Source organism: Ovis canadensis, chromosome 2 (genome assembly GCF_042477335.2).
Source record: "Ovis canadensis isolate MfBH-ARS-UI-01 breed Bighorn chromosome 2, ARS-UI_OviCan_v2, whole genome shotgun sequence".
Lineage (NCBI taxonomy): Eukaryota > Metazoa > Chordata > Mammalia > Artiodactyla > Bovidae > Ovis > Ovis canadensis.
This window is the reverse complement of record NC_091246.1, coordinates 40,175,662-40,187,705: the sequence shown is the minus strand read 5'-3', so window position 1 is coordinate 40,187,705 and position 12,044 is coordinate 40,175,662. Positions and strand designations below refer to the sequence as shown.

Sequence of the window (12,044 nt, the reverse complement as noted above, 5' to 3'; positions counted from 1 at the left end):
GGAGCTGAACCTGAAGCATGACCTGAAATGGACTTCCCATAAAATATTCGATACAGGTGTCATGTGAAATGCGAACCAGAGCTGGTCATTTGTTCACTGGTCACTGGAGTAAAGTAGACTGAATTTTTCGTGAGGTAAATGAATAATCGAGGGGGAGGGGGTTGCCTGCCGATATAGGAGTGCCCAATCTCTCAATAGCACAGTACAGAGATTCCAGCTCTTTTATTTTGGACCATAACCTATGAGAAGCACTGCAAGTTGGGGCACTTAGGGAAGGGCTGTAGGCAAACAGAGTTTAAAGGGAACTAGGTGGATTATTAAAAATAATGTATAATCCAAGAGCTCATAAACACAAGGATAACCAAAATGTGGTATTTTCATACAATGGCATATCATTCAGCTATAAAAAGGAATATAATCTGATACATGCTACAACATAGATGAATCTTGCAAACATTACCCTAAGAGAAATAAACCAGACCAAAAAAAAAAAAAAGGACAAATATCACATGATTCCACTTATTTGAGGTACTTAGAACACGCAAATTCATAGAGATAGAAAGTAAAAAAACAAAGATGAACTGAGCAGAAGGGGGAATGAAGAGTTACTGCTAAATGGGTACATAGATCCTGTTTGGGATGATGCAAAACTCTTGGAAATAAAAGTGGTCAGGTTATATACACTGTGAATATACTTAATGCTGATGAAATGTGTTCTCAAAATGGCTCAAATGGTACTTTGATGTTATGTATATTTTACCACAATAAAGAAAATAATCACGCAAAGCACTTGGCATAGTCTTTTGTACACTGCAGTTCAGTTCAGTCGCGTCCGACTCTTTGCGATCCCATGAACCACGCAGGACGCCAGGACTCCCTGTCTCCATCACCAACTCCCAGAGTTCACCCAAACCATGTCCATCAAGACAGTGATGCCATCCAACCATCTCATCCTCCCTCATCCCCTTCTCCTCCTGTCCTCAACCTTTCCCAGCATCAGGGTCATTTCCAGTGAGTCAGCTCTTCACATAAGGTGGCCAAAGTATTGGAGTTTCAGCTTCAGCATCAGTCCTTCCAATGAACACCCAGGACTGATCTCCTTGCAGTCCCTCACAAGGGACTCTCAAGAGTCTTCTCCAACACCACAGTTCAAAAGCATCAATTATTTGGCACTCAGCTTTCTTTATAGTCCAATTCTCACATCCATACATGACCACTGGAAAAACCATAGTCTTGACTAGACAGAACTTTGTTGGCAAAGTAATGTCTCTGCTTTTTAATATGCTGTCTAGGTTGGTCATAACTTTTCTTCCAAGAAGTATCTTTTAATTTCATGGCTGCAGTCACCACGTGCAGTGATTTTGGCGCCCAGAAAAATAAAGTCAGCCACTGTTTCCACTGTTTCCCCATCTATTTGCCACAACGTGATGGGACTAGATGCCATGATCTTCGTTTTCTGAATGTTGAGCTTTAAGTCAACATTCTCACTCTCCTCTTTCACTTTCATCAAGATGCTCTTTAGTTCCTCTTCACTTTGTGCCATAAGGGTGGTGTCATCTGCATACCTGAGGTGATTGATATTTTTCCCAGCAATCTTGATTCCAGCTTGTGCTTCTACCAGCCCAGCGTTTTTCATGAGGTACTCTGCATAGAAGTTAAATAAGCAGGGTGACAATATACAGCCTTGATGTACTCCTTTTCCTGTTTGGAACCAGTTTGTTGTTCCATGTCCAGTTCTAACTGTTGCTTCCTGACCTGCATACAGATTTCTCAAGAGGCAGGTCAGGTGTTCTGGTATTTCCATCTCTTTCAGAATTTTCCACAGTTTACTGTGATCCACACAGTCAAAGGCCTTGGCATAGCCAATAAAGCAGAAATAGATGTTTTTCTTGGACTCTCTTCCTTTTTCGATGATCCAGCGGATGTTGGCAATTTGATCTCTGGTTCCTCTGCCTTTTCTAAAACCAGCTTGAACATCTGGAAGGTCACGGTTCACGTACTGCTGAAGCCTGGCTTGGAGAATTTTGAGCATTACTTTACTAGCTTGTGTTCAGTTCAGTTGCTCAGTCATGTCTGACTCTTTGTGATCCCATGAATCACAGCACGCCAGGCTTCCCTGTCCATCACCAACTCCTGGAGTTCACTCACACTCATGTCCATCGAGTCAGTGATGCCATCCAGCCATCTCATCCTCTGTCATCCCCTTTCCCTCCTGTCTCCAATCCCTCCCAGCATCAGTCTTTTCCAATGAGTCAATTTGCATGAGGTGGCCAAAGTATTGGAGTTTCAGCTTTAGCATCATTCCTTCCAAAGAAATCCCAGGGCTGATCTCCTTGCAGTCCAAGGGACTCTCAAGAGTCTTCTCCAACACCACAGTTCAAAAGCATCAATTCTTCAGCACTCAGCCTTCAGAGATGAGTGCAATTGTGCGGTAGTTTGAGCATTCTTTGACATTGCCTTTCTTTGGGATTGGAATGAAAACGGACCTTTTCCAGTCCTATGGCCACTGCTGAGTTTTCCAAATTTGCTGGCATATTGAGTGCAGCACTTTCATAGCATCATCTTTCAGGATTTGAAAAAGCTCAACTGGAATTCCATCACCTCCACTAGCTTTGTTTGTAGTGATGCTTCCTCAGGTCCACTTGACTTCACATGCCAGGATGTCTGGCTATAGGTGAGTGTGAGTGATCACACCATCGTGATTATCTGGGTCATGAAGATCTTTTTATATAGTTCTTCTGTGTATTCTTGCCACTTCTTCTTAATATCTTCTGCTTCTGTTAGGTCCATACCATTTCCGTCCTTTATTATGCCCATCTTTGCATGAAATGTTCCCCTTGGTATCTCTAATTTGCTTGAGATCTCTAGTCTTTCCCATTCTTTTGTTTTCCTCTATTTCTTTGCATTGATCGCTGAGGAAGGCTTTCTTATCTCTCCTTGCTGTTCTTTGGAACTCTGCATTCAAATGGGTGTATCTTTCCTTTTTTCCTTTGCTTTTCGCTTCCCTTCTTTTCACAGTTATTTGTAAGCCCTCCTCAGACAGCCATTTTGCTTTTTTGCATTTTTTTTCTTGGCGATGGTCTTGATTCCTGTCTCCTGTACAATGTCACGAACCTCCACCCATAGTTCATCAGGCACTCTGTCTATCAGATCCAGTCTCTTAAATCTATTTCTCACTTCCACTGTATTTGATTTAGGGATTTGATTAGGGATAAGGGATTTGATTTAGGTCATACCTGAATGGTCTAGTGGTTTTCTCCACTTTCTTCAATTGAAGTCTGAATTTGGCAATAAGGAGTTCATGATCTGAGCCAGTCAGCTCCTGGTCTTGTTTTTGCTGACTGTATAGAGCTTCTCCATCTTTGGCTGCAAAGAATATAATCAATCTGATTTCAGTTCGACCATCTGGTGATGTCCACGTGTAGAATCTTCTCTTGTGTTGTTGGAAGAGGCTGTTTGCTATGACCAGTGCGTTCTCTTGGCAGAACTCTTATTAGCCTTTGCCCTGCTTCATTCTGTACTCCAAGGCCAAATCTGCCTGTCACTCCAGGTGTTTCTTGACTTCCTACTTTTGCATTCCAGTCCCCTATAATGAAAAGGACATCTTTTTGGGGTGTTAGTTCTAGAAGGTCTTGTAGGTCTTCGTAGAACCGTTCAACTTCAGCTTCTTCAGCATTACTGGTCAGGGCATAGACTTGGATTACTGTGATATTGAATGCTTTGCCTTGGAAACGAAGAGAGGTCATTCTGTCGTTTTTGAGATTGCATCCAAGCACTGCATTCTGGACTCTCTTGTTGACTTCGATGGCTACTCCATTTCTTCTGAGGGATTCCTGCACACAGTAGTAGATACAGTGGTCACCTGAGTTAAATTCACCCATTCCAGTCCATCTTAGTTCACTGATTCCTAGAATGTCGATGTTCACTCTTGCTATCTCCTGTTTGACCACTTCCAATTTGCCTTGATTCATGGACCTAACATTCCTGGTTCCTATGCAATATTGGTTTTTACAGCATTGAACCCTGCTTCCATCACCAGTCCCATTCACAACTGGGTGTTGTTTTTGCTTTGGCTCCATCCCTTCATTCTTTCTGGAGAAAGAATGTACACTGCAGACATGCCATAAATGATTATATCCTGAAGAAAATGTGTCCCTTCTGTTTCATATCATTTTTCACCTTTGCAGCAGAGCCTGTAATTCTGTCATTTCAGACACAAAGTTCCAAAGAAGGAGAAAGATCTGGAAAATTCTTAGTATAACAGCAACTATAACAAGAATGCTGATGATGGAAAGGATTTTCCTACTCTCCCCTAGCAGTTCCCAAGCTGTAAAAGTTGTTCTGAATTTGCTCTGGTTGGTCTCTTGGCTTTCTGCTTATTGTGTATCTTCACATGGCTTTGTTTTGCCTGACATTATCCCCTCCTTGCCCTAAGATGAACTTTCTTCACCCCATTTCTTTTTACTTCTCTCCCTCAAGCAACATAAAATGATAAAATTTAATGTATCTCTTTATATTATGGTCCTGAATTTAAATAGCAGAGCATACCATAAGACTTATTTTTTTTCAAAACTACAAATTAAATTGTTTTCTACTTGCATATGATTGACTTGATTTTTTCTGTGGGTCAGCTGTTTCCTCATGAAAATAAAGGGCACCTACCACGTCTGAAAGCCATGCTGTCAAACTTGGAAGTAACTAGCTAAGAGAGGCTATTAAAATTTTTTAAAGTTAGTTATTAAAGATCTCACTTTTTTTTAATGTAAGCATTTATCACTACTAACTTCTCTCTTAGAACTGCTTTTGCTGCATCTCATACATTTTGGGATGTTGTATTTCCACCTTACCATAATAAAGAAAATAATCAGGCATAATAATCTTTTCTTTTCCATGTTGTTTCCCAGGCAAAGATACTACAGTGGGTTGCCATTTCCTTCTCCAGAAGCTATTTAATTTTATTACAACTAATTACAATAAAAGTCAGTTCATTAGTTACATCAGCCATATTTTAAGTGATCAGTAGCCACATTGGCTGGTGGTTACCATATTGAACAGCACAGATATGGAAGTTTTCCTTCATCGTGGAAGTTCTTTGAATACCACTGTTTCAAAGAGCAGAATAAAATGGAGAACAAAGAACCAGCTATATTAATTGTTAGGCTTGACCATGTCACAGCGACCCACGATAACAAAGTGGTAGAGTCCAACTTAAATCCCGTTTTTTTTTTTTGTACAGAAGGTGGAGTAGTTGCCATCTTTCGTTTCCCACTGAAGTAAAATTTCATTATAAGGTAAAAATGTTAAAAAAAAGCTACACACAACACAGTTTGGCAATTTCAGGGCAATCAAAATACAACAGGTGTTTTTTTGTAAGCTGTAGAACTACTAATGAGCACATTGTAGACACAAATTGAGTTTGCCCTTATGACTTAAATAAGGCCTAACATAGTACTGAATACAACTTATCATTTGACCAAATATTTTCTAACCTGACTTCCTATCTAGGCTGTAAAGTTTTAATAAAAATTTTTTAATTTGTAAAAGTCATTACTTGTTCTGTGAATTTAGGTAACCAACAAGCCCCTGTAATTGTTGAAGAAGTACCCCCCTGTACAACCCACATCTCTTGACACCCACACACACACCAAAAAAGAGCAGCCAGTTTAAAAAGGATCCTCTTAAGAGTCACAGTAAGTATCTGGTTCATAATAGGACTCTGATAAATGTTTCCTGAATGTCAGATGAAATTTTCATTGCTTTCACAGTGCTGAATAAGGATGCATCTTTTTGTGTGAGTCAATTGTATTTAAGTCTTTTCCACTGACATTAGGCAAAAAACAAAGTACACAGCAGAAATGCAATTCTGAAGTAATGTTCATAGAGTTCATGTAACTATGCAAAGTGGCCATTTTTGGATAGTAGAATTAAGGTTTACTTATCTTGTGAGACTTTTTGTACTCCAGACTTGTTACAATGAACATCTTTTATGCAATAAGAGAAAAAAGTTGTAACTTACAGTTTCCATAGCTCTAGATACTAGATTTACAAATAAGAATTATTTTAGCAATTGACAAGTAATCTGGTAATGGACAATGTTTTTTAAATGAGATCACCAAAGGGCCATCGATGAGAGAAAACAGCAGTGAAATTACTGGCAAGAATCTTACAGTACTGAATATTTGAAAATGTCCTTTAAGTTGGGCCAATATACTTGTCTTTCGTTTGAAAGGTAATTGTGGCATTTGTTTTCAACAAAATTGCTTTAGCTGACTCTCTTGAGTATACTAACAAATAACTCACAAGTAAGATTGTAGACATAGTACTTGATATCTTTCATATAAACCAATGAGAATATCAGATTTTAAAATGGGATACAATTTTTAAAATGTGATACACCTGGAAAAGATTTTAAGTTGGTGAGATCCAAACAGACTACATACATACCTTTCATTATCTATCAACACTGTTGAGAAAAGGTGACACTGGAAAGCTTGTATGTCATGGATATGAGTTCTGTTATTTACTAAGCTTATTACTTCAGTCCTCAGAGAGGCCAAGCATTTATAAAATGTTCATGCTTACAATGGCTGTTTCATGTGTGTTATACTTCCTAGCATGGACTTCAAGTTTTCATGTCACTGTGATTAACCATTTTAATAACCTAGGCACTATACTTCGAATGGAAGCATTCTATGGAGAAAGTTGAGAAGTATGTCTATTAAACTTTATGGGCACTAGATTATATTAGTGTTTAACTTAATTCTTTCTAAAGTTCAGATCCCATTACAAGTGAAAGCTATCCAACTAGGAAAGTAAAAAATGCCTAACAGGACATATCAGTTTAATGAAGTTTAATTTACCTTTAAACATTGTTCTCAAATTGTAACCTATGTTATTCAAATTTAAAAAGTAACACCTATATTTAAAACGTGTTTTTCTTACATGCCCACAGTACCTATTATATAATATACAATCAATAAATTCTTACTGGATTTATGCAGGTCAATTTACCCAACTGGCCCACCAATAACTAAATGTAGAATAAAGTTATCTACCCTTTCTGCTTCATACATTTTAAAAAATTAAAATTATTTTATTTCTAAAAATGATGACTCTCCCTCAGGAAGACAAATATTAAAATATTCCAAATTTTTAAAGTCTGACCACAGCAGGTGTTGAAGAGAATATGGATTAATGAGAGGATTTATGCCATGCTCATGGGATATAAATTATTGCAATGACTTTGAAAAAACTTGACATTCTTAAAAAAACTAAACATTCACAAAAACTAAGATCCAATAATTACAACCCTAGAGCAGTGGTTCTCAAAAGTGAGCTCTCTAGACCAACAGCGTTAGCATAATTGAGGGGTAGATTAAAAATTAAACTCCTAGCCTTTACCTCAGACCCTGGGAATTTACAGCTCTGGGGGTGGTGTGTGCTGTGGCCCAGTGTTCGACTCTGCGCAACCCATGTATTATAACCTACCAGGCTCCTCTGTCCATGGAACTCTCCAGGCAGGAAGACTGGAGTGGGTTGCCATTTCCTCCTCCAGATGATCTTCCCAACCCAGGGATGGAGCCTGCATCTGGAGTCTCCTATATTAGCAGGCGGATTGTTTACCACTGAGCCACCTGGGAAGCCCCTGGGGGCGGGGCCTAGCAATAGTTGATCAGTTTCTCCAGGTGATTCTAATGCATGCTAAAGTGTGTAAACCATTCCCCTATAAAGACGCTTGCACATGTGCACTAGGCTATGCCAGACTCTTCATGTCAGGACTATCAATTTCATAGCAAAGTATAAAGAAAATAAACACCCCAACTGTTTATTGACAGGAGAATGGGTAAATTGTGATAGTATTTGTATATAATTTGCATAATTATTATAAAGGAGTGAAAATGACTAAACTATCACCATGTAGGACAATATGGATGAATTCTTAGAAATGTATTCAATGAAGAACGCAAGTCCAGAAAGCACGTTTCTTATTATTTCGATTTCAATATACATAAGCTTTACATAGATTTTTCACCTTTCTTCAACTTAATACAACAAATTCAACTCTGGATACTTACCAACAACATATTTCTGACTTAATGCTAAAGCCAGATTTAAACAAGTCCTGGGCCAAGACTGTAAACATCGGTACAGAATTAAGATCTATTTCACATCCCACTATGGCTGCAGTGCCTGGCATGGTGCTTCATATGACAGTACTCAGTCACTGCTGATTTAATGAATATTAAGGTATACAAAAAGCCTGGTTGAATATTCTGAAGAAAGAAAAAGCAACAAGTCCATAACGCTCAGAAACATGGAACTGACATCAGGTAGCTCAGAAGCCACTCACTGCATCCTCATTTCAAATTCCTTGATGCCAACTGTTACAGAGAATATTAAAAGAGAACGGGAATTCTGAGGCATGTGGAGAAAGAATGAAAGATTCAAACCTGACTCTGGTAGCAACTTAAAAAAATGAAAATTTAAAGAGTCCAATATTTTAGAAATATGGCCTTCAAGTTCTTTTGACTAGGCACCCATCCGTGAAACACCAGGGGGGATGTACTCAAACATCCATATATCATTTACTTATTTATAAAGTATACACCAATGTCAGGGAAAACAATTTCCCAAATGAGAAAAGGAATTTTATTGACTTAAGACAATGAGTCAACCAGTAAAAATCCCTTAAATATATATCACTAAATTTAGTGAACTCCTGCCAAATGTAAGATTGACTTTAAACATTAAAAGAAAAAAAGTCTAAAGTGATCTTTGTGTGCTGGAAAATATTTTTAAATGTCTTGCTAATTGAGATGATCTCATCCTATCATTGACTACTATTTCAAAGAACAATATACATTTAGGGAGCAGCTAACCAGTTGACCCACTCAATGACTAAAAGCACCTGTGTCCTTTAAGACTGGCCAAATCAAGTCTTGATGTAATTTTGTATCTTTAAAAAAAAAAAAACAAAAAAACCACCTAAAAGGTGTAGTATTTCTTCTTAAACTACTCGATCTTCTTGCATGCCCTGTGAGGTAGACAATCTCACTTGGGAAAGCATCACTTTAATGAAGGCACAACTCACCCCTCCCCGCAACCTATCTTCAACATCAAAACATTCAGTATACTTCTGTTTACTCACTATACACAAAAGTCAAAAGTCGTTGTGAGCATATGTTGTCCTCTACAGTGACTAAAAAATGCAGAGTTGGATACAACTTTGCGACTGAACAACAATCTGCAGTGACTCTGCCTTCCCAACCCCAAGCTTCACCACCCAGTGTTGGCAATTGCTCAACAAGCTTTAAAGGAGGGAAACTTCTGTGAAAAAAAAAAAACAAAAACAGGCATTACTCTTAGGGCCAGATAACAAAAACAGAAGCTAGGTAAGTATGGAGATAATGAAAGTGACAGATATTTCAACTGGTGGACAAGAGACCAAACTGTTTATCTTGCAGTAGTGCTCTGTTTCAGTTTGATGAAAATCATGTCAAGATCATGCCAACCCTGGCTAAGTACAGCCACTTCATCTATACAGCAATGCAGGCTGTTATGTATTATTCTGCTCTTTGATCAAATAAGAGTAATTTTTAAAAATCAGTAATAGTATTCTTTTTTAATCAGTTTAAGGGGAGGGGAGGAAACACTGAAAACTTTGGCACAGAATATGTTTTTCAGTTAAACAGTAAAGATTACCACGTCTTTATTTTTTTTTTTAGTTGATTCGCACTGCCTGGGGGATCTTAGTTCCCCGATCAGGGATTGAACCTGCACCCTCGGCTGTAAAAGCACGGAATCCTAACCACTGGACCACCAGGGAAGCCCCTGACTTACTTTCAATATTGAGTCACATTAGTCTTTTCCAATTTGGGTTTTTATAATGTTTGTAATGAACTATTTGAGAAGTTTTTTCCAATTTTCTGAAATTCTCTAGCAAAGTATTTAAGTAAACTAATATTTGAATCCAAAAAGCTAACCTAGTCAAAAGTACATTAAAAAAAAAAAAAACCTTGGCAAGACTAAGCCACGAATTTTTGACAAGAATAAAACTCAGTAGTTTCAGGAGAAGTAGTTAAAAATTTATGGCTGGGTCTAAACATCTTGCCTTTCATGAAATAACATAACAGAAATGTTGAAGAAAAGGGTCAGTCACAGGCCTGTTTTCGAGAACATACTACAATTGTAACTTTGGATATAGTAAATCTTTCTTCCAGTAACAACAGATGTTTTGGATTATGAGTAGCAGTTATCAACAGACAAACCAGGTACAGAAAAAAGTTAATAAAGTGAATGCTGTGAAGAATTTATGAAAACTCAATTACTTAAATTTATGCTACTTCTCTTCTAATGAGTACTAAATCTCTAAAATCAGAAAAACACGATAACTGCAGTCAAAAAACTACAGCGTGGTTCAAATCTTTAGAGCACTTTTACTCAAAACTGCAGAGTAGTTGGAAAGCCATTTTTTTATACCGTGGGCACAACTGCGCTATTTAAAAATTTACAGTGTGTGCAAAAGATGCAGAAAACATGCTGGCAAATAAGACAGGGAGCCCAATCTACCTTCAACTCCGACTCTATTGCTTAGTAATTTCTAGATGTCATTTAGCCACACCATAAATGTCTGCCTTGAACGGTCAAATTTTCCATAGACGCCGAACAACTTTCATGGGTGGGGCAAGGGGCTGAGAAGGAACAGGATACATTTTGGCTTGCTCCAGCGATGGAAAAATATTCAGCACCACACCCTCAACAAAGGCCTAACACAGCAAAGAGTAATGTCCAATCCATCCACTTCGGTCTATTGTCCCAGTCCTCTAAGAAACTAAAATAGTGCGAAATATTAATAAAGCGAGTACGGAAGTTTTGGCGGCGGTGGTGCTGTGGGATCCTCAAAGTAGGGGGGGGGGTGACCATCTAGAAAATGTCAGTATTATTTCATCCCTCTATTCGACTTAGGCTGAGAGAACGTTTTACTTAGCCACGGATAGAAAGTTTTAATTGTTTTCACCTGATCACCCTTAAATGCTTTAGTTGTTAACCAGCACTTTCTGGAGCGGACCATTACTCAGCACGAAGGTGGGAAACCAGTGCCTTCTGCAGCCACGGGCGGGGGGGCAGCGGGGTCTTGGTGGAGGTGGAAAGCGGAATTTGAGCATCAGGTGACAGCGACCGTCCCCACGCCCTCCGAGTACTCTGTACTCCAGGACCCACACCTGGTCTTGAGAACGATTAAGCCCAAACTGAACTGCGCCGGTCCCCAGAGCAGCTGGAGAGTCCAAGGGCAGGCGCGGGCTAGGGATCCCGGGGTTGGGGAGGAGGCCTCAGGGACCCAAGGTCGGCCTCCTCCCGGACGCCCCCCGCCCCGGCGCACGCCCACCTCCCCGCTTCCAGTCCCTCTCCCCAACTTCAGCCCTCTGCCCCGCGAGCCCGCTCCGCACTCCGCTGCCCTCGCCCCCCGCAGCCCGGCCCGCCTCGCCTCCTCCCGACCCCCTTACCTTTCCATTCTTGGGGCTGCCGTTAAGGAACAGGGTCACCCGCCTCATTGCGTTGCCCCCACCGGATCCTGAGTGAGTCGCCACCCTCCCACCTGTCTCTCCTCCCACCTTTTTCTTCTCCCGCCCTTCCCCTCCCTCCACCCACTCGGACTCTCCTCCCTTCGCCACCTTCCTTCCTTTACTGACACACACACACACAAACACGCACACTCCGTCCCACACCCCAAGGTTGGCCGGTCCTCCTTCCCACCCCGCCCCTGGGCTCTTCAGTCAGTCTGGGGCCCTTCCCCCACCTCTCCCAGACTGACTCTAAGCTCCGCCAATCATCGGGCAGCGCAGGGCAGCACTCAACCAATCATCCCCCTGCACTGGGTGGGCTCTCACTAACCCAGCCCAGGTGGAAGGAGGGAAGAGAGGCTGCAGTCTAGCCGACAGGGAAGGGTTATCAGCCAATCAGAGCTCAACCTGGAGCCGAACGGCGGCTCAAAGCATTACTGAGCAGGCGCAAAGCCAACACCAGGTAGAAGTAATCTGCATACG

At 40.4% G+C, this 12,044-nt stretch overlaps 1 protein-coding gene across 1 annotated transcript in view; it reads right to left on the bottom strand.

Moving 5' to 3' along the window:
• KCTD9 (potassium channel tetramerization domain containing 9) overlaps positions 1–11,781 on the bottom strand; it is an 82,483-nt gene extending 70,702 nt beyond the window's left edge. Inside the window, exon 1 of the mRNA XM_069575966.1 lies at positions 11,505–11,781. Within this exon, the coding sequence (XP_069432067.1) occupies positions 11,505–11,552 (48 nt within the window). The 5' untranslated portion in view covers positions 11,553–11,781. The remainder of the gene's footprint in view (positions 1–11,504) is intronic.
• Between the last annotated feature and the right edge of the window lie 263 nt (positions 11,782–12,044).